At 45.4% G+C, this 22,534-nt stretch overlaps 1 protein-coding gene and 1 long non-coding RNA gene across 9 annotated transcripts in view; one reads left to right on the top strand and one right to left on the bottom strand.

Moving 5' to 3' along the window:
* Window positions 1-22,534, top strand: part of Tbc1d1 (TBC1 domain family member 1) — a 201,924-nt gene that overhangs the window by 166,770 nt on the left and 12,620 nt on the right. For 5 of the 8 annotated variants that reach the window (XM_087583787.1, NM_001427317.1, XM_087583789.1 and 2 more), the window contains 4 exon segments: window positions 1,620-1,778; window positions 11,992-12,236; window positions 13,906-14,065; window positions 19,637-19,806. In XM_087583787.1, coding sequence (XP_087439913.1) covers window positions 1,620-1,778; window positions 11,992-12,236; window positions 13,906-14,065; window positions 19,637-19,806 — 734 coding nt within the window. 8 annotated transcript variants of the gene reach the window in all.
* Window positions 172-21,827, bottom strand: LOC148001341 (uncharacterized). The gene is made up of 3 exons (XR_015637025.1): window positions 21,673-21,827; window positions 822-1,096; window positions 172-586 (listed from the first exon to the last, which is right to left on the bottom strand). It is a non-coding gene; the product is annotated as an uncharacterized LOC148001341 (long non-coding RNA).

Below are 22,534 nucleotides of genomic sequence, written 5' to 3'. Positions count from 1 at the left end.
CACACAATTCCACACTGGAAAGGGGAAATGAACATGAAGTCCCGCCTCCAACCAAGATGTTATTTGCAATTGATAGCTGCTGGCACAGGGGAAATTGGTTTTCTCCAATGGTCTCCAGGGCAGACCCGTGCTCAGAAGCAGGTGACGAACACAAAACAGACTCTATGGTTTTGGAGAGGGTTTTGTTTATTGTGGCTTGTCTTAGCTTCCTTTTTTTTTTTTCCTTGTTTTATTTTGGTGGTGGGGGTGTGTCTTTTTACGTTGAGAGAGGGAGACATAAAGTTAGGGAAGTGGGAGGATCTGAGAAGAGTTGGAGGGAAAGAATATGATCAAAATGGATTGTTTGACAATTGTGAAGTTCCAAGTCACGTTGTCAGCCCCAGTGTGCCTGGGCTTTCCAGCTTCTGCTGGCTAGCTGGAGCACTTCTTGACTCAGAGCTATCTATCTTCCTCTGCTTCCATAGGCACACTGGCTCCTCTTCTCAACTCCGCCTCTGGCTGCTATTGTCAGGGACATTTGTCTCAAGATACAAAGTCCAGGCTCTAATCACGATGACGTCATCCTCCGTCTTGACTTTAGCCATATCTGCAGAGACAAGGCCACTTTTAGAGGTTGCAGGGGTTAGGAGATTGATGTATCCTTTAGAAGCCTACTCTTCTTTCCCTGCTCAAAGCCATCAAGTTAATGCTGAGGCTAACATTTAGAGAAAATGTAGGATGCAGTTACTTAGCACAGAGACCTTTCTTACATCTCTCCTAAGTTGACATAAAGGGTGGAGAAAAACCAGCAGCTGCCCAAGTACCTGACCCATTCAAGATACCTTCCTTCTTCTGGTGGGTTCTCCTCCCTTTTCCTTCATCCTTAAGGTTTGGTTTGCATGAAGGAGGCTGTGAGATCTTGATTGCCTAGATTTCCAAGAACCAGGTCTCTCTCACCCAAGCTCCACCTCACTTTGATTCTTGTCCTGTTCTGAGACTTGTGCATCCTCCTTTCATTCCCTTGGAGCGTTGTTAGTTGGCTTCAGGTTGACATTCCTGCCATAACTCAGGTTTGTCCTTTGCAGAATCTGATCAGATCAGATGTATCTTTTGAAAGCTAGAAAGGCAAGAGGGTCAGGGCCAAGGAGAATGGACAGTGAGAGAAGGGAGGGATGATGGGAGAGGGGTGAATTCATCACATTCTCTGCTACTTCCTGTACATTTGATTCATGATGGAATAAGAATCACATTGATTGGACACTAGGGGATGGCATAGTCCATGAAGATGCCTTGCAAGTGTGAGGGCCTCAGGTTGGTTCCAGAAACCATAAGAAAAGCTTGGAGCAATAGTGCATGCTTGTAGTGCCAGTGCTGGGGAAGGACTGGTCAGTGCAGCCTAGTGAGCGGCCATGTCTAACTAAATAAAGTGAGTGGATGGTGTTCCTGAGGAACTACACCTGAGGCTGTCGTCCCACCTCCATGTCTATGTATACCCATAACCCACATGCTCCTACATGTGTGCACACACAAATATTTGCGGTAATGAAAAACAACACATAACTCTTTTTTTTTTCTTTTTGTAATCACTGAGCTGAATTCTGAGCATAAAGCCGGGTTTAATATTTTCTGCTCTGTTAAAGGTGTGCCACGTCATCACCGGGGTGAGATCTGGAAGTTTCTAGCTGAGCAGTTCCACCTTAAACATCCATTTCCCAGTAAACAGCAGCCAAAGGATGTGCCCTACAAAGAGCTCTTGAAGAAGCTGACCTCCCAGCAGCACGCCATCCTCATTGACCTCGGTGAGTCTGCCCATCCCCTGCAGGAGAATGAATGCCCACCCTTGAAGTCTGGAGAGGCTGTCCAGGTCATTTAGTGATCACAGATGCCCTCTGAGGCCATAAGCTGCTCCCTTTTTGCATGGCAGCTGCCTTGTTCTGCTTGACAGGGGAGGTGTTCAGTGGTCATTAAGTCTGTTCATTGAAACAACTCTGGTTTGGTTCAGTAATCCATATTTCCAAGGGATGGTTTACAGTACATTGAAGGAGCATCCTGGGAAACACATTGGCTTGGGTTAGTTATAGGAGAAACATACTAGCCTGGTTTACTTTTAAGAGCATTCTCTGGACTGTGGTGTACAAACAGAACTTGTCAGAATAATTGTAGAAAACTGTGTGTTTGCAATTTCGTCTTAGAAAGTAGGCGGTGCCTTATTTCTGGAGTGGCTTTAAAACTGAGAAAGGAAGCAGTATGTTGGATCTGCAGTTGCCATGGGAAAGACCTCACTGACTTAGAATGTAATTATACGGGACAAGGGACCCTCTGACTGCTGGTGGCTAAGCAGGGATGGAGCCCTGCCCTGCAGTACATAAGGCCTGTCTCTGCTGTGAGGAGCAGGCTCCCTGGCTGGAGTTGATTGTCTGCTGGCAGAGAATGTGGTTCTGCCTCCAGAGTGCCAGTTCTGGATGCTGAGGATGTTCCCCCAGGACGCCTGTCCTTGCTCAGTGCTGTACTGGCACACTCTGGGTATTTCCATTGCTACAGCCTCAGTGAAGAAGGTGATATTACTGTGGTTATTATTCATTGCTAATGCTTAACTTTGCCTTGAGTTGAATGTCACATGAAGTTACTCAGTCCATTTCTTTTAATTTTCACAACAGTACACATAGATAAGTGCAGAGGCTACATAACTTGTTCAAGATCCCATAACTAATTTGCCAATGAGCAGCATGGCATGAGAACTGTGTTTGTCACCTCCTAACCCCTACTTCTGCTCAGCAGGATGGAAGCCCTCAATGGGCTGCACTTGGGTTGTATTATAGTATACTCTCAATTCTGAGGACAGTGCCCAACACATAGTAGGTATTGAGTGTATTTTTCTGCCATGTTAATGGTGAGGCACTGTGCTCTCACACACCTTCCACAGCTTCTCTGAGAAACCCATCCTCTAAGAGAGGAAACAGAGGCACTGAACAGTCAAGTCACGTGGTCATCAGAGCAGAGGTGCTGAGACCTACCACCATCATTCTGACAGCCCTAAGATTCCCAAGCTCCATGTTACTAAGAAGATGCTAGTACTGGGCAGGTGAAGGGCGAGGCTGTCGAGTATGGCAGATCCCCAGCCAAAGCCCATCTGGCCCCGTGACCCTGAGGATGATATTTGCCCATTGGCAGGAGCTGAATTTGTCCATGTAGTAAGTAACAGAACAGTGGTTTTGTGTCCCTGTTCTGTGAGGTGAGCTGAGAACTGAACTGGGCAAGGTGTGGAAAGGAGTGACAGATCTCTGTCCTGCCTTCCCCATTCCTCCATAGCACAGGAGGAGGAGAGGAAAGGAGAGATTTTGCTCCCTGCTTTGCATTTTCTTCCCTGGCCTTCCCATATTGCCCTTACTCTTCCAGGACATGGCCAGCCCTCTGCCTCTGACTGCTTGAATGTCATCCCTTTTCTGCAGAAAGAGAATGAGTGGAGATTGGCCACATTCCCGCCCCCATCCCCCCACCAGCCAGCCCTCACCCTAAGAAGCACTGTTTGTCTGAGCCCTAGCACACTGGCCTTTCCCCTAGAAAACATCGCCTGATTCACATCCTCTCTGGCCCTATTCAGCCCCACCCTCTCCCTTCTGCTCCCAAGGCCAGCTGCACCCAGCCCCTACTCTGTGACCCTTCTCTTTCCTCACCTCTGGCCCAGTGCTAGCCTGGCTTCCACTTTGGATGACCTCCAGACATCCTCCCAGGGGCCTGAAGAGCCTCTATTTGCAGTAATCTGTGTCCCAACTTACCTCTACCAGGCTCCTAGGATTTATCCAGGGACCCCACCAGTATCAGCTTTTGTCCCTATGTGAACCAGAAATCCTGGTTGTTGGCCTAGACCTAGTAGTGGAGTCTGGGTGCCCTCCACAGGGTTCCTGTTCTACTGTGAGCCAACATCGGGTAGGCCTAGCATGGTAGGCCTCCAGCTCTGGCCATGACAGGTGTCACCTCACACTGCCATCTTTTGTTTGGTGCACACTGTCTCTTGTCTGTTCTGTGTATTCCGTCTGTGCCGTAGCAGTCTGGGCCCTGTAGAGGTGTGGAGTGGCACATTCCATTCCTTTCAAAGAAGCTTTCCTATAGTGAGCGGCTAGAAGACAAGCACCACTGAGGAGAAGGATTTTGGCTTTTCAATAGTTTGTCTTCTGTCTCTTGCTTTATTTTAGGAAACTGGCCTTTCGCTTAAACAGCTTTTTGTAAGATTTGTTCCTTCAAAGAATGAAAGCAGTAGACTTTATAGTTTGGTCATATTCTATAGTTTACAAAATGTGATTTCACATCTTTGCACAGCCCAGCGTGGACTGTGTGGCCCAAGAACTAAAGAAGTGCTTTGACCAAGTAAAAGATCTGTACAATAAGAACTTCAAGACACTGAAGAAAGAAATTGAAGAAGACCTCAGAAGATGGAAAGATCTCCCATGCTCATGGATTGGCAGGATTAATATAGTAAAAATGGCCATTTTACCAAAAGCAATCTACAGATTCAATGCAATCCCCATCAAAATACCAATCCAATTCTTCAAAGAGTTAGACAGAACAATTTGCAAATTCATCTGGAATAACAAAAAACCCAGGATAGCTAAAACTATCCTCAACAATAAAAGGACTTCAGGGGGAATCACTATCCCTGAACTCAAGCAGTATTACAGAGCAATAGTGATAAAAACTGCATGGTATTGGTACAGAGACAGACAGATAGACCAATGGAATAGAATTGAAGACCCAGAAATGAACCCACACACCTATGGTCACTTGATTTTTGACAAAGGAGCCAAAACCATCCAATGGAAAAAAGATAGCATTTTCAGCAAATGGTGCTGGTTCAACTGGAGGTCAACATGTAGAAGAATGCAGATCGATCCATGCTTATCACCCTGTACAAAGCTTAAGTCCAAGTGGATCAAGGACCTCCACATCAAACCTGATACACTCAAACTTATAGAAGAAAAACTAGGGAAGCATCTGGAACACATGGGCACTGGAAAAAATTTCCTGAACAAAACACCAATGGCTTATGCTCTAAGATCAAGAATCGACAAATGGGATCTCATAAAACTGCAAAGCTTCTGTAAGGCAAAGGACACGGTGGTTAGGACAAAACAGCAACCAACAGATTGGGAAAAGATCTTTACCAATCCTACAACAGATAGAGGCCTTATATCCAAAATATACAAAGAACTCAAGAAGTTAGACCGCAGGGAGACAAATAACCCTATTAAAAAATGGGGTTCAGAGCTAAACAAAGAATTCACAGCTGAGGAATGCCGAATGGCTGAGAAACACCTAAAGAAATGTTCAACATCTTTAGTCATAAGGGAAATGCAAATCAAAACAACCCTGAGATTTCACCTCACACCAGTGAGAATGGCTAAGATCAAAAACTCAGGTGACAGCAGATGCTGGCGAGGATGCGGAGAAAGAGGAACACTCCTCCATTGTTGGTGGGATTGCAGACTGGTACAACCATTCTGGAAATCAGTCTGGAGGTTCCTCAGAAAATTGGACATTGAACTGCCTGAGGATCCAGCTATACCTCTCTTGGGCATATACCCAAAAGATGCCCCAACATATACAAAAGGCACGTGCTCCACTATGTTCATCACAGCCTTATTTATAATAGCCAGAAGCTGGAAAGAACCCAGATGCCCTTCAACAGAGGAATGGATACAGAAAATATGGTATATCTACACAATGGAATATTACTCAGCTATCAAAAACAACGGCTTTATGAAATTCGTAGGCAAATGGTTGGAACTGGAAAATATCATCCTGAGTGAGCTAACCCAAACACAGAAAGACATACATGGTATGCACTCACTGATAAGTGGCTATTAGCCCAAATGCTTGAATTACCCTAGATGCCTAGAACAAATGAAACTCGAGACGGATGATCAAAATGTGAATGCTTCACTCCTTCTCTAAAAGGGGAACAAGAATACCCTTGGCAGGGAATAGAGAGGCAAAGATTAAAACAGACACAGAAGGAACACCCATTCAGAGCCTGCCCCACATGTGGCCCATGCATATACAGCCACCCAATTAGACAAGATGGATGAAGCAAAGAAGTGGAGACCGACAGGAGCCGGATGTAGATCTCTCCTGAGAGACACAGCCAGAATACAGCAAATACAGAGGCGAATGCCAGCAGCAAACCACTAAACTGAGAATAGGACCCCCGTTGAAGGAATCAGAGAAAGAACTGGAAGAGCTTGAAGGGGCTCGAGACCCCATATGTACAACAATGCCAAGCAACCAGAGCTTCCAGGGACTAAGCCACTACCTAAAGACTATGCATGGACTGACCCTGGACTCTGACCTCATAGGTAGCAATGAATATCCTAGTGGGAGCACCAGTGGAAGGGGAAGCCCTGGGTCCTGCTAAGACTGAACCCCCAGTGAACTAGACTGTTGGGGGGAGGGCGGCAATGGGGGGATGGTTGGGAGGGGAACACCCATGGGGAAGGGGAGCGGGGAGGGGGATGTTTACCCGGAAACCAAAGAATTATTATTACGTATTAAATAAATTAAAAAAAAATTAAAAAAAAAAAAAGAAGTGCTTTGACAGCGCTGCACAGAGCTCCTTGGCCCAGGAGAAAGCTGCTATGAGGCTCAGCAGGTGCCTTGTGGCTTTTATTCTGTCACCAGGGACGTGCATTGGCCTGACCTTCCGATGACCGTAGCCTTTCTCCCCTCTGCTGTGTGGGTCTCCATCGTGGATGGATAGCTTGGACTGCCAAGGTCCTGCCTTCTGTTTGGGGCTCCTGCTCACTGACACTGGTACTGGAAGATACTGGGGATCCCAGACATCCTCTGTGGCACCCATCCTAGCTTGCCAGCAATCAGCCACCTCTACCCGGTAACTCTAGCCTCTCCTGTGGTGAGAGGGACGAGTAGGAAGAACACAGTCCAGTCCAAACGCAGGAATCCCATTGACTCCCAGCAGGAGCTGAAGCTGCATCTATTGGCCCCTTACAGTCTCACTATTGTGATTGTTACACCATGTGTAACATTGTGTTTACACCATGTGTAAAGTTATGGTACTATGTGAGTCTCTGCAGTAGCTTTACTGTTCTTTTCCTGAGCCAGGATCTCACTGTCCCAGCCTCAGATCATCCTGCCCCAGCCCATTATAGGTGTGCCACCATTTCTGATGTCAGAAATACTATTGTTGATGAGCTTCTTAGAGACCACAGTGAAACCCAGATGGGTCAGGCCTGCCCCTGCCGGTTGCAAGCAGAGCATGTGTCCAGAGGAGTCACTTAGGTAAAGGAGCCAGGTTAGGCGCTATCCTGGATTTTCTTTCCACTAAATATGTTTTAACCAGAGACCTCAAACCTGAAAAAGAAAGAATTCCCTTCCCCCTCCTCCCTCTTCCCTCTCCCTGTCCCTCCCTCACTCTCTCCTCTCCCAATTCATAAAAGATGAGTAGACCTTCACTGATAACTGTAAAACAGATAAAAAAGCCTTGATGGCAAAAGACAGAAACATGCCTAGAATTTGTCATGCATTCACACTAGCCTATCCAGTTTGAGACTAAACTCTGTTCTGTGGAAGTCACAGTTCCAGAGCCTGATAAATTCCTGTACCAACAACAGCAAGAATTATCCCAGAGTGTGCACCTATGATATTATCAAGATCACAATGTGAACTCTTGCTGGGTGGTGCTGAGTGTCAGTTGTCAGCTTGACACAATCTGTCACCACCTGGGAGACCAACCAGCCTCTAGGCATGTAACCTTGCACTGATAGAGTGTAGTTCGAGTGTTGAGATGGGTAAAGCAGAGTGCACTTCATTCCTTCACAGACACAGTCAATGGTCCACCAGCCACTGGTTAGCAACCGTCTCCAGCACCTCAAAAGATGTCTAGTGTTTAGTATTCAGTGTCAAGACTCCTACAGTATTCAGGCTTAAGCTGGCACACTCAAATCCTGTGACAACCTGTGGCAGATTATCACAGGTGCTCACATGCAGAGCCCTGAGAGCCAGTCCTAGCAGCCACTGCTCACTCAGATGGTGTCACTGGCTGAAACTGTAATGGGTCATCTTGAGCAGCTAGATATGTTGTCACTTTAGGAGGCACAGTTTAGTGGAAGGACATATAGCACAAAGGAGGAAGGACATCTGGTGTCTAGCTCTGTCACTTTCCACTTCATGGCTTTGATACAAGGTTTCTCTCTGAAGCTGGAGCTAGGCTGGTGGCCAGTAAACCCCAGCAACCATCCTGTCTCCACCCACCCACAGTCCTAGAATTACAGGCATGCGTGTGACCATGCCTGCTTTTAATGTGGATTCTGGGGTTTGAACTCAGTTGTCTGTGCTTTTGTGTGACAAATGCTCTTACCCTCTGAGCTGTCTCCCCAGTCTACAAGACGTTCTTTGTGCCCTTTTGACAGTTTCCATTTAAAAATCTCTCTTGGTGTAGGAAAGTAGCATCTCTTTATTTAACAGAGATTGAAAGGGCCTGCAGTTCCCTACCTCATAGTAAATTTACTAAGGAAGGAAGTCCCCTTATTCCAGTGGATTTGCAAGGATTCCTCAGTTTCTACATACTGTTCTTTGACAAGGGTCTTTCAGATCCAGTGCTAGACCTAGTGGATATTCTGCCTGGCTTGTTACAGGAGAGACTTGGCTCTGGACTTTGATTTTACTATTTCTGAAGTCTGGACCAACATAGCTAACAGCTGGCAGTTTGTCTATAGTCATCCAGCTTTGAGTGAGCAGTGAGGTGCACCAGGCTGACATTGCCCTTGGATATTCATCACACAAGACTCAGGCCTTGCTTCAGCGGGGTCTTCCATAAGGCCTTCCTGGGTATGTTCTCCCTCCTTCCTGGTGCTGGCGTAATGCCATCTGACCATCTTCTGACCATGACTGGAAGGCCACCACACACTAGCTTCATGAGAGTGGGTTGTCCAGGAAACGTTCTTAATCCAAGTGGTCCATTCTCTCCTTAGCAGCCTGTCTTGCCCTCCTTTCTGGATTTGCTGGCGGGAAGGTGGATAAGCTGTGCTAGCCTAGAACAAATGTTTCATAACTGGGGAGGTCAGGATCCCTTTCTCTTTTAAAATCAAATAGCCCAAAGAGCTTTGATTTACATGGAAAATGTTGTATTAATTTTTACTACATTAGAAATTAAAACTGACAAAGTTAAAAATACTTAAGTTTTTATTTTAAAATGACTAATAAACTCATTATATAAACATACAATGAAAAACAACCGTTTTCCAAAAAGAAATCAGTGATGACTATGACATTATGTTGTAGTTTTTAAATATCTTCCATAGCTTATTTAATAAATTATCTGGAGTATATTATCTTTATCTACTTTGTTGTAGTTATATTATTTGAAGTAAACAAAGAAAAGGCTGACTTTATATAGATCTGTAGTTATAAAAAGAATGGTTTTGAGGCTGGAGAGATGGCTCAGCAGTTAAGAGGACAGGCTGTTCTTCCAGAGGACCTGGATTCAATTCCCGGCACCCACATGGCAGCTCACAACTGTTTGTAACTCCAGTATCAGGGGATCCAATACTCTCATACATAAGTGCGGGCAAAACACAGGGGATGGGGGGTGTAAGACCTATATACCTATGAACCCTATATACCTATATACCTATGAACCCTATATACCTATATACCTATATACCTATGAACCCTAAACAAGCTTCACCGAGCTGGCTGTAGTGGAGAAGCACAGGAGTGGCAGCAGAGCTAGAATGACAGACAGTAGGAAGGTCTCCAAGCCCGTCCACCTGAGTTTGGTGCCAGAACCTGTGAGGCTGAGAGAGAACTGACTGTCACATGTGAGATGTGCATACTTTTGACTTACCACTAAATAAGTAGATAAATAACTATTTTCAAGAGAAAAGGACTATCCATGCTGGAAGGACTGTCCATGTACATGGAAATGGAGTGACAGGGTGATGCCTCTTCTTTCTATCCTAGGAAAGCAATTGTCTTGGCCTATTCAGTACAGAAGCTGAAAGTGGCTGTTGGGTCCACAAGTGTGATAAGCCCAGATTAAGGTGTGCTGTCTTTCAAAAGAACCCCCTGGAGTTCAGTGACATGAAGAGATGTTTTATGTTGTTACATGTGGAGATGATAATATTGTATATGTTTCAAATTTACTCCACCTGTAACTTTACAGTTAGTGTGTGTGGACATGATGTGGACATGTGGGTATGTAGGTATGTGTCCCATGTGCATGTGTGGAGACTTAGGACAGCTTTGCTGAGTCAGTTGTCTCTGTCCACCAGTGCATAGGTTCCAGGGCTGGAACTCAGTTCACTCAGCTTAAGTACAGATGCCTTTACCCATTGAGCCACCTCCTTGTCCCTACCTGTAACTGTTAGATTCCCTTTATAGCTTGCATCATAGTCACGTGCACCTGTTACTCAGCGCTGAACAAAGGTACCTTGCCTTTTCTGCTCATGTGCACATATACAATGCTATTCATAGCCGCTCAAGGGCTGAGACCCCAGGAATCTTCACTTAGTCCTGCACCTAGCCGAGGGGACAAATCTCAGGGGGGGAGGTAAATGTCTCCAGGTTAATGGAGGAGGGGAGACACTTGTTCTGTGTGCACTGCTCCTCATTCTCCTTAGCCATAGAGTGATGTGTACATAGAGCATTTGGGGACTGTTATGTTGATGAAGAGGGTAGCATAGGCAAGAAGTGAGCTTGGAATGAAAAGCAAGAGCCTGTGTCTGTCTTCTAAAAACCAAGTTCAGGCATGTTTAGTTCAGGGTGAACTAAAAGCTTTCTCAGGAAATTGAGGACAAATGTGTGGATCTACCCTCCTGCCCCACGGGGACAAGTTGAGTAACTACAGCTAGCTGTTGCTGTGAGGCCCAGATGCACCTGCTGCCATTGATGACCAGCCAGACTGTGGTTCTCACCAGTGTCAGAGCTGGGCCTGTGTACCTCTGCACTGGCGCCTTCCTGTCCCTGAGAACCTTCTTTCCTCTCTGTTCATCACTTTGTCAGGTGTCAGCAGTGAGAGCCTGAATGAAATAAGGCACGCACAGAAAAATGCCACCTTTTACATTTTTATTTTTGGCAGTTTTCTTTATCGTGTCTGTGTGCACATTTCTGCCATAGCACATGTGTTGATTAGAGGACAACTTGTGGAGTTACTTTTCTTCTACTGTGTGGGTCCTAGAAATCAGACTCATGCTGTCAGCTTAACAACAAGTACCTTTCTGATACACTGAGCCCTCTTGCTGGCCCATGGCATTTTTATTTTGATAACCAACTTTGTAGAAATAATCGTGGTTCTAAGACCCATTTTTAACCCCTTTCCAAAAGGTCACTGTTTCAAGAGAAACATCTTGACCTGTCTCAGATCACAGCCTGTGGCTTAACAGTGTGAGTGCTGTGGTGACTCCCACTTGTGGTCTGGAAAAGCTGGTGGGAAGGGTCTGTTACAGCATTTGAGTGACGTGGGCTAGGGTTGGTGTTGAGAAAGCGCTGTGCTCTTAGGAAGTGAGGTTCTGTAGTAGGGACAAGCGGCTTTCTGGTTTTTGACTGGAAAAAAAAAAACAGACATTTACTAGACTAAAGGTAGTTATAATTTCTTTACTTAAACAAAATCACTGGGCGTGCTGGTTGGTGCACACCTTTAATCTCAGCACTTGGGAGGGGGAGACTGGACTGCTTTCTGTGAGGCTAGCCTGTTATAGCAAATTGGAGGCCAGCCTGGTCTACACAAAAAGTTCCAGACCAGTCAGAGCTACAAACTCAGAGCCAGACTCAAAAACAAATAAAAACTAAACACTGCAAAACTTGATAAGTTGCTGGGTTTTTGTTGTAAATACTATCCTAGGACCCACTCACTGACTGCATTCACCGATCAGAGATGGTACTAAAGACACACTGATGTCATGAGCCATCACCTACAGATCTCGCTCCCTTAACCTGAGCATGCTGCATTTCTGGTTCAGTGGGCCTCTTGTATGCTACCTCTGACATATATTCTTTTCCCAGGGCGAACCTTTCCAACACATCCATACTTCTCTGCTCAGCTTGGAGCAGGTCAGCTGTCACTTTACAACATTCTGAAGGCCTACTCACTTCTGGACCAGGAAGTTGGATACTGTCAAGGTCTCAGCTTCGTGGCAGGCATTTTGCTCCTTCATATGAGTGAGGAAGAAGCATTCAAGATGCTCAAGTTCCTGATGTTTGACATGGGGCTGCGGAAACAGTATCGGCCAGACATGATTATTTTACAGGTACCAGGCATCCTTGTGCCGTAAATAAAAAGATGCTGAAGATGTGTGTCATTCCTCTATGGGCAGATCTAGGCTCTTGTCCACTGCTAACTCACTCTGTGGTAGGTGTTGCTCTGTGTGCTTCCCATGATGGCTCTCAGGAAGGTACTCTTAGTTCCCTCAGCTTGTAGATGGGAACTGAGGCTCAGATGGATTATGAAGTTGGTCCAGGACACACAGCTAGAGGTCTTTGGTTTTCCTCCTTCCTTCTCTTCACTCCATCCCTGGAAGCTGGAGGTAGAAGTGGAATCCAGGCCTGTCTGGCACTTGGACCTTAACTCCTATCCCTTCCTTTAGCCTCCTTAGAGTGTTACTGATGTCTCCAACCCTGTGATCTATTCTGTTTTCTGCCTGGGACCCTCTCTCCATCTACTGTCATCCAAGGTTCAGCTCCACTGTCATGGACTTGATTCCAGAAGCTCCTCCTGCCTGTGCTGACGCTGGGTCCCTCACTGCCACTCTTGACAGACAGACCATTCCATGCTGTCTTGTCTCATGCCTTCAGGACAACACATTTCCAGCCATAAATCACCCTAGTTATTTACTTCCTACCTTCTCATGTCCTGATTTCCTTTGAGAGAAGATTTTGACTTATACCCCTAGCAACTAGCAGTTGGAATGGAATAGAAACCCTGTCAGTATTTGATTTCTGAACAAGTTCATCAAAAGAAAAGTTGTCGTAAGCCCACTCTTGAGAGGCTGAAGCAGAAGAATCCAAAGTTGTAGTCTGTCCTCACCTATAGAGTGAATTTATCCTATGTGAGAACTCCATAGTGAGGCCCTGTCTCAACAACCAAGTCTAGGGTTGTAGGGCAGTGGCTGAGTGTTTTCCCAACACATGGTGAAGTCCTATGTTCTAGCCCCAGCTTCCAGGCCGGGAGGGAGGAAGACCATACACAAGCACCCAGCTGGTCAAGCACTATGTCTGCTGCTTTCCAGAGGTGGAGAAAGCTCTGGGCCCTGATCTGGGAGTGTCCATAGCATTGCTTAGCTGTTCATTTGTTCATTTCCCAGCAGGATTCCATAACTTAAGGGCTTTAGATTGTACCACTAGAGCTAAGGACTTCATTTGAAAATATCAGTATGTGTTATTAAAAGTTCATTTAGTTCTTCCTGTAAGTTTGAACTATATGAACATGAATCTCACAAAGGGAAACCAGCCGCTGTAAGACTTGACTCTCACCCTGCCTGAAGACTGCTTCTGGGAGTTCGGAGGGAATTGCCTGTTGAGTACAGACAATGGGCCCATTCTCTGGAACCATGATGAAGGTGCCTTTGTTAACTCCTAGCAGGAGCTCTTTGTTCCAGATTCCCCTTGGTTAGAGGTTTTCTACGAATGTTGGTGAATTTTTAGATGCTTGCACAGGCAGACATGTAGGGTCTCTTAGCTAGGGAGCATGGTGGACAACAACGACAAAAGAAGTGGAAGAAGCATTGTCGCCTAAGCTTCTTCTGCTGACCTCAGGGAGCCTGCTCCCCGGAAGCTCTGGTTGGATGCTTTAGGTCATTGGATACCCTAAGCCAAATAGAGAATCAACAGGGCTAAAAACCCCTCCACCCCATGAGATGAGTAAGTCTATACTTGTAGTAGGTGCATAGTTCTCAGCCCCGTGGATGTGTGTTCTTACAGATCCAGATGTACCAGCTGTCACGGCTCCTCCATGATTACCACAGAGACCTCTACAACCACCTGGAAGAGTATGAGATCGGCCCCAGCCTCTACGCAGCTCCCTGGTTTCTCACCGTGTTCGCCTCACAGTTCCCACTTGGCTTTGTAGCCAGAGTCTTTGGTGAGCTTCCTCCATCTGTCTGCCAGCCAGCATTCTCCTGTCACGAAGCAGTATTATTGCTGCCCCCCTTTGCTTGGTTTTTATAGCTATCTATCTAGTCAAGCTTGGTATGGAGGCTTTCAAGTCCCGTTTAACTTTTGGTAACTCTGGCCTAGCCTAGGAGTTCTCATCCTATGAGTGTGGGTTGGGTCCTACACACAGGGCCCCTCATTAGCCACGAGGATATCACATTTATCTTAGAACCTGAGAAGATTGTGTGTGTGTGTGTGTGTGTGTGTGTGTGTGTGTGTGTGTGTGTGTGCGCGCGCGCGCATGCATTTAAGAATACTCATGGATGTGGTAGCCAGGTGATATGATGCCAGGCATCTTCCATTATCCCTCTCCACGTTATATTTTGAGACAGTGTTTCTCATTAATTGGTTGGCCAGTAAGCTCCAGAGAATCTCCTGTCTCTACCCCTCTAGACTGGACTTCCTCCATGATACCAGTTTTCATGTGGGTGCTAGGGTTCCAAACCCAGTTCCTCTTGCTTATGTGGCAAGTGCTTACCATCTCTCCAGCCCCGCAGAGAGCATCTTAAGGGATTGTTCATAAACGCTGATCATACACTATTTTGTATATACTTTGACCAGACATGATTCTAATTCTAAAAATGTTAAAACTTTGTTTTTTAATTTATTTTTATTTTTGTGTATGTGTGTGTGCCTGTGTGAGTGTATGCCATGTGTATATTAATGTCCAAGAGGCCAGAAGAGTGCCATATCCTTTGGAACTGTAATTAAAGGTAGTGTGAGCTGTCTGACATGGGGTGCTAGGAATTGAACTTGTGACCTCTGGAAGAGCAGAAAAGGCTCTTAACCACTGAGCCATCTATCTACCCTGAACACTTGTCTTCTTTTGAGTAAGTATTGGCTTCCTTTCCCTCCTCTCCCAACAGAGTGCTGGTCTTTTGTCCTTCTGTCTGTCCACAGGAACCTTTGAAAACTTCCCTCTGTGACAGGAATCTGTATTTTTAAAATGCTATGATTCTCTTTTGCATAACTTCCCAGATTGAATTACTACAGTAAACTGGAGAGTAAAAGTTATGTTACAGTTAGGCAAATTGTGAGATTTGTGACATTTAGGCCATAGGTAAAATAAAATAAAATAAAACAAAACCCCAGGCAAGTGTGATGGCGCACACCTTTAATCCCAGCACTCACTTGGGAAGCAGAGGCAGGCAGATTACTATGAGTTCGAGGCCAGCCTGGTCTACAAAGCAAGTTCTAAGACGCCAGCTCTATTATATAAAGAAACCTATCTCAAAAAAAATAAATAAATAAATAAAATAAATAAAATAAAATAAAAATAAAAGCCTCAAAACTGGGTGCTTGCTATACTGACAAGAGTTACAGGATGTACCTCTAGCTGTGGGCTTCAGTCACTTCTGAGTTTTTGTGTTTCCTGTACCTTGGAAATGGGGGGAAATGCCCCCCCTAGGACCCATTACCTTTCCCTTAATCCTTTTGCTCTGTGGGTCTTGTGAGAGCAGGGACGGGCAGGGAGAGCTGGATGGCTGTTGATAGGCTGAATACAGCTGAGAAGTTGAATTCCATGGTTTGTGGGAAAACTCTGCCAGGGGGGCTGCACTGACCACAGCTACCAGGGATTAGTGGCACTCCTGCCTGGGCCTAACAGAGCTGCCACCTGCAGAGAAAGTGCTCTGGAGTCTGGGAGAGCAGTCTTGTTAGGCTGTGTCAGCCGCTGAAGGACGTGGGAAAACAAGCAGCCTCCTCCCTGAAGATGAGAGCCTTTCTGCTGCAGAATCACTTGGAACTCTGTGCAACATGTTCTCGTGACTTAAATTCTAATAATAAAAGCTGAAACCAGTTCAGGCAGGATGTTTTTCTCTGAAAGAGTGATGAGTCTTCCAGTTTTATATACAGTGTGCTTAGAGATGCCAATGTCTGCAAAATTCCTGGATCCCACAGCTCCCTGCTGTACTAGTGGGTTCCTGTCTGACTAACAAGGGCTCCTGGGAGGGCAGGCAGGAAGCAGGTCCCAAAGAAGGCTCGTGCTGTGATGTTACACCAGGTGCCTTTGCATAGACCATCTCAGAAAGGCAGATTTTCCCAGCTGTTTTTCTGTGCTGGTGACTAAGCCAGCTTGTTGAGTCCATACTGTGAGTAGTTACCATTTAGGCTCTTATTATTAGCCTTTAAATCCAGATAAATCCTAAAGCAAATGACCCTTTGTTGACAATTCTCTGTTTTATACATGAATAGATGATTGCCAGTTTGCAGAGTCACCGAGATAATTCAGCAACCTAGGGTTTTTGCTGCCCAGCCATGATGGAACCAACATGAGTTCAGTCCCAACATGAGTTCGATCCCTAGAACCCACATGGTGGGAGGAGAGAACTGACTCCTACAGGTTGTCTCTTGCCTTCCCCATGAGTGCCATGGCACACGTACAAATACAACCAACCAGTTAATAAATGAATGCACAGAGATTCCCAGCTTGTACCAACATAGCTTCCGTATTAATAGGTCACCACCAAAGAAGGACATGCTGCTTGAGAAGGCAGCTTCTGTCAATGAGTATGCCTTGACCCCGTGGTGATCACACTGAACTAGATGTCAGTCCTCTGTCCAGTAGTGCCCCATGGTCTGTATATTTCTAGTTTGAGTGAGACAGGGACCTCAGAAGAAACACTTGTGCTGAAAGATGGCTCAGAGGTTAAGAGTACATACTGCTCTTGCAGAGGACCCAAGTTCAGTTCCCAACACCTACATCAAGCAGCTCAAAACTGACCCCTATTTCCAAGGGGTCTGATGCCCTCATTTGGCCTGCACCATCACCTGCAGAACCATACACATACCCAAACACAAGCACATTACTATAAAGGGAAATAGCTTTTTTTTTTTTTTTTTAAAGAAAGAAAGTAATGCTTACTCTGTTCACCTTCTGACCACATCTGCCTTTAGGAAAAATAGGAGCTGGCTTTCTTACTGGAGGAGACAGCCAGCAGGGCTGGGCTTCTGGTGTTTATCTGAGGAATGCCCTACTGGGGAGATTAAAATGAAGTGGAGTGTAAAACTGAGGGTTGGACACACAACACACAGAAGCTTTAGAATGAAAATGGAGTAAGAAATGAGAGTCGTCCTGTGGCCAGGGAACCATTGGCTCTGCAGCAGTGTAACCGTGACCGTGGTGTCACATTGTGATAGGAAGGGGAGGCTCCACAACCAATGGATTGCAGCCTCCTCAGAGAGAGTTAAGGGGAGGAGGTTCCCCTGGACAGAGTCATGCAGCTGGAAAAGAGATGCCATATGAGGTCATCAAGGGAAAGAGCATAGTACCATGGCTTTGGGAGTATCTTCAAGGGAAAGTAGTTACGTGTGTTGCTCTCAGCAAGTAAAAGGCAATGTGTGGGATCAGCTGCACCTAAGGCTCCCTCCCTTTCCTGCCTGTTTCTGAATGGCTTGAAAATGCAGAGAAGAAAGGGAGAGTCCAGAAAGAAGTGGGCCACTGTGCCATAGCTCAGCTGCAGTACCTCCCACCTGCCCAGCAGTCCATTTTTCCTGCGAAGCATTAACACACTTTTCCAAGAACAGTTACTGTTGTTTTTTATTAATTCCTGAGTGCAGATATGTGAGCGCATGAAGACAAATGGAGGAGAAATAGTTGGGTTAGCAAAGTGAGTTTGCATTATAGATAACATTTTAACGATTATTTAAAGTTAGGTTTAAAGTCTTTCAGAGTAATTTAAATGTTATCATTTTGTTTGTTCTTCATAAAACCTTTCTGTTTAAAATGCATCCTGTAAGAAATGGAGAGATGGCTCAGCACTGTAGAAGAGCTCTCTTCTGCTCTTAGAGGACCCGAGTTCAGTTCCAGCGCTCACATCCAGCAGTTCACAGCCCCTATAACTCCAGTTCCACCAGATCTGATGCCTTCTTCTGGCCTTTGCACAGACATACATGCACACATAAATAAAAATAAATTGTGTTGCACCATTCTCCATCTTGTCATCCACCCTGACCCTGAGCAGGTGTGGTGACTAGTAGCTGTGTGGCGGTGGGCTGCAGGCTGCACGCTGCACTTGGTCCCCTCATTACCCAGCACAGGCCATCTTAGTGATACCCACGCCATCACATGATCAGTGAAAGTTTCAGCATAACCTGAGAGCTAACCTGCTGAGGAGGCTTCCAGATCTATCATCCTGCCCTCTGTCTGTCACCAGTGTAAGCCTTTATGTTTCAGGTGGGAACAGCTTTTTTGCATGCTGTCATTCTGACCCATGTGGAGAGGTATCTCTGGGACTCTCCCTCTAGGGTGCTTTTGTTTGCCTTGATTATTGTGGTTGGACAGTTGCTTTATCTTTTTTCCACGATGCTTCAGCCAAGGGTGAGATAGAGAATATCAAAGAAAAAAATTAAGAGTAATTGGCCATAGTTATAGTTATACTTTTGTTTTTTAACTTTTTTTCTTGTTTGTTTGTTTTTAAACTTTATTCCAGCTACTAGGTGAAACTTGCCTGAGTCGGGTCACCCATTAACCACCTCTCTGTGTTTTAGCCCGGGACACTGGTCCTTATTCTGAAATGACTCCAGTTCCAGGAGAACAGGGGAGGTGGTAAGGACGGACAGCTGCTCGGCCTGCTGCCTTGTGCGATTGGCTGCCTCATCCTCCTGTGTAAACTCAGGATAGGAACTGCTGTGGTTTGCCATACACCATGAGAAAACACTAGAACTGGGAAGTAGCCTCACCCAACCTGAACCTCCTCAGACAGAAGGAAGGTTCTTGTCTCCATTATTATGAAGTTCAGTGTGCTTTTAAAATTGTGTAGACCTCTGAAAGGCTTGGGACTCTTTTCATTCCATCTTTTATTTCAAAATATAATTCTCCATCTGTAAGAGTCTTTTGGCTTTACTAATTGAAAACATGTTTTAGTGGCTGGAAAGAGGTGATTTAGAGGTTCTTGTTACACAGTCCTGAGGGCTGGAGTATGCAACAGGGCTTCCCATGCATGCCTGTATCCCAGCCCTGAGTGGGATGGAGACAGGAGGATCTCTGCTGAACACTGGCTCTGGCCGGATCAGGAAAACAAGAAAGAGCCTTGGGTTGGGGGGGAAGCCCTTCCTCAAAGGAATATGTGAAGAGTAAAAGATGGGGACACTCAATACCATTTCTGGCCTCCACAAATGCATACAGGAATATAGACATGCACACACAAATAGGGCTGTTTTGTAAAACATGTTTTAGTAATTCTTTTAAAATCTAGATCATTCATGGAAAAAATCATAAGCTATTAAAACTTCTTTCAACCTTTGAAAGCTCTCTTGAATTTAATTGATTTTTCAGAGTAGAAAAAACTTTTATCTGAACCTGTGATAAAACCTAGGCCATTTATTTATTGTTTTTTAATTATTCTCGTTTGCAGTATTGTCTTGACAACTGTCTGAAATAATAGACTCTTAAAAAGGAAACAATTTGTAATGTGAGCTTATATTTTCTACCCTTCTGCCCTATGGTGCAAGAAGGAGAGGAACTGATGGGGTTTAACTCTGCCTTTCTGTGTCTTCCTAGATATGATCTTCCTTCAGGGATCAGAGGTCATATTTAAAGTAGCTTTAAGTCTTTTGGGGAGCCATAAACCCTTGATTCTGCAGCATGAGAACCTGGAAACCATAGTGGACTTCATAAAGAACACACTCCCCAACCTAGGCTTGGTGCAGATGGAGAAGACCATCAGTCAGGTATGGACTCTGGGCCTTCCAGATGCCTGCTGAGCTCTGGAGTGCCACCTGAAAAGGAACTGCTTCTCACCTCTTTGCCCTCCAGGTAGCATCTTGCCCGATGCCTGGCGTATGGAAGACACATCACAGATATGTATGACTGGGCCTGTATGTTGTGTATATGAATGGCAAAGGCACTGTGAAGCCAGGTATGGTCACATGCACAAGTCATCAGGTTATTACAGTATGAGGAGGCTTCCATTCTTGTCATGGTTCTTCTGAAATGCATACATTTGTAGGGTACAGGATTTTGTTAAAATAAATGCTTTGGGTTTTCCTCTCAGTGGTACTAATCACGATGTTCAGAAAGTGACTTTTCTGTCATCAGGAGAACTGACTGTGTGAATCTGCTCTATGCCTTTCTTTTACTGTTATATTGTTACTGTTGTTAGCAAGTTTTGGCACCTCTAGTTTCCAAATACAATGGCACCATTTCTCTGAAATGGTAAGTGTTTTAGGTAATTTTGCCGGAAATTACAACTAGAGTACACAATCATGAGTGATTTAGGTTAGGTGTAGAAGCCAATTTCGGTTCTGGAGAATGAAGACTTTTCCAGTAGAGATTGCTGATGATAAAAGATCAAGATATTTAGACGCAAGAGTCACCACCAGAAGTGTTGAGAGACTGTATGACTGAGAGAACCAGAACCAACAGACCAATAATATAAGACAGGGAATATTAAAAAGGCTTGCATGATTGGAGACTAGGTCTAATTGCCATCGGCATACTGTTGATCCAGAGAATCTATTAGCTGTTGAGTTCATGAAGCCAGAAGTCTCAAGGAAACGTGATGCAGTTGTAGTCCACAGCTAGATCTGGAGCCGCCTGGAGATTTGTGGGTTGGAGGCTGAAGGAGCCCGTGTCTGGTGTCTGTAGTGGGTGGCAACTGCAGCAGCTCCACTTGCCCAGGAGGAGTGGAACTTGGCTTTCTTACTGGCAGTAGCCACTGCCGCCGCCACCTCCTCCTCTTCCTCATCCTTCTCCTCTTCCTCCTCTTCCTCTTTTCTCCTCCTCTCCTTTTCTTCCTCCTCTTCCTCTTTTCTCCTCCTCTCCTCTTCTTCTTCCTCCTCCTCTTCTTCTCTCTCCTCCTCCTCCTCTCCTCTTCTTTTTTTGTGTAGCCCTGGCTGCCTTGGAATTCACTCTATAGAGCAGGCTAGCATTGTCACAGAGATCAGCTTGCCTCTGACTCCTGAGTGCTAGGATTAAAGGCTTCCTTCTCTTTTTGCATTTGTGTGACTGGGCCCCAGCCTGTTGAATGGCACAACTCACATTCAGGACAAGACTTCTGTCCTGAGCGGTTCTGCCATATATCCATAATCTCCAGAAAAATGCCTCCATGGACACACAAGAGCCTTGCTTTACCAATCTAGAATCTCTCAATCTAGGCATAGTGACAAGCAAAAGTAACTGTCACACAGAATGTACTGGAAGGGGTTGTCATCATTGGATCACACTGCAGAGTGATCAGTCAGCTCTCCTAAGTTTAGAACATGTTCTACAGATAAAAATCTAAATAAATCATTTAAAAACAGATTAAAAAATAAATCTAAATAAATCATTTAAAAAGTTTTCCTTTTTCCTCTTTAAGTAAATACTTATGTAAGGCTTTCTGGTCATTCACCAGATAGCTCAGGACAGTCCAGTAAGTCCAGGGTATTATAGAGCATGCAGCCTCTACAACTCTCAGCTCTTCTACCATAGGGGTTAAATACTTGGGAGAAGAGATACGAATCTGGCCTGGGCAAATGGACAGGACGTCCTGTAGCTTGTGAGGGTGAACACACTGCACATGCCAATGGTGGAGTTCTTGTCCACTCTGCACTTACCCATGGCTAGCTGATTGGCTCCAGGTCTCACCTGCCTGGCCCCACTGCTCAGTATGGGCCGCTTTGGCTTACTGAGTCCTTATTTTTGGTCAGGTCCTAAAGGGGAAAAATACACACACACACACACACACACACACACACACACACACACGAATAACACAGTCATGACCGCAGTCCTGAGGACAGTGCTTAATTGGCTGGCCCACACTCACTCTGCAGCCAAGGGGAGAGGTAAGGTTTCAAATGCATCACACACCGCAGAGTGCTTTAGCAGCTGCCCACACCACCTATCTCAAGATCTTACTGTATGGTAAATGCTTGATTCTCTTCATTTCTAATGTTTGCACTCCTTTACTCTCTTACCATATTTATTGAATATACTTAATGTCTTACAGCTTCTGGGGTAAGCCCAGAGTCTTGCTACCTACATTGTGTCTGTGTCCCATGAGTGCTGACTTCCAGCCTTGTTCCAGGTCCAGAGCATGTCACAAGTAACCAGCCTCAGAGAAGGGCTTGGGGACAGGTTTTTTTCCCCTCCACCTTTTCTGTGGAGAATTGTACTCAGTGGGAGCACCGAGCAGTCTAGCATGCACCAGGTACCCTTTGGAATATGGGAATATTCAGTATTGGAAGCTTAGAGTGCCCCAGCATGAGTGCCACAGCAGTTCTGTGTCTATGTATCTGAGTTGGTTTGGATAACCCCTGTGAACTTGGCATACGTCACTCAGACTCCTTAGCAGATTTATATCATGGCATTCCTGTTTCCATTTTCATTAAGATTGGACAGGCCCAGCACCCCCATATTGCAATAGCAAGGCTTAGGGGGAAACCCTGGGGTGCTGGGGTATTGAGGTTGAGCTGT

Source organism: Rattus norvegicus, chromosome 14 (assembly GCF_021556685.1).
Source record: "Rattus norvegicus strain SHRSP/BbbUtx chromosome 14, alternate assembly SHRSP_T2T, whole genome shotgun sequence".
Lineage (NCBI taxonomy): Eukaryota > Metazoa > Chordata > Mammalia > Rodentia > Muridae > Rattus > Rattus norvegicus.
This window is presented reverse-complemented; position numbering and strand designations above follow the sequence as displayed.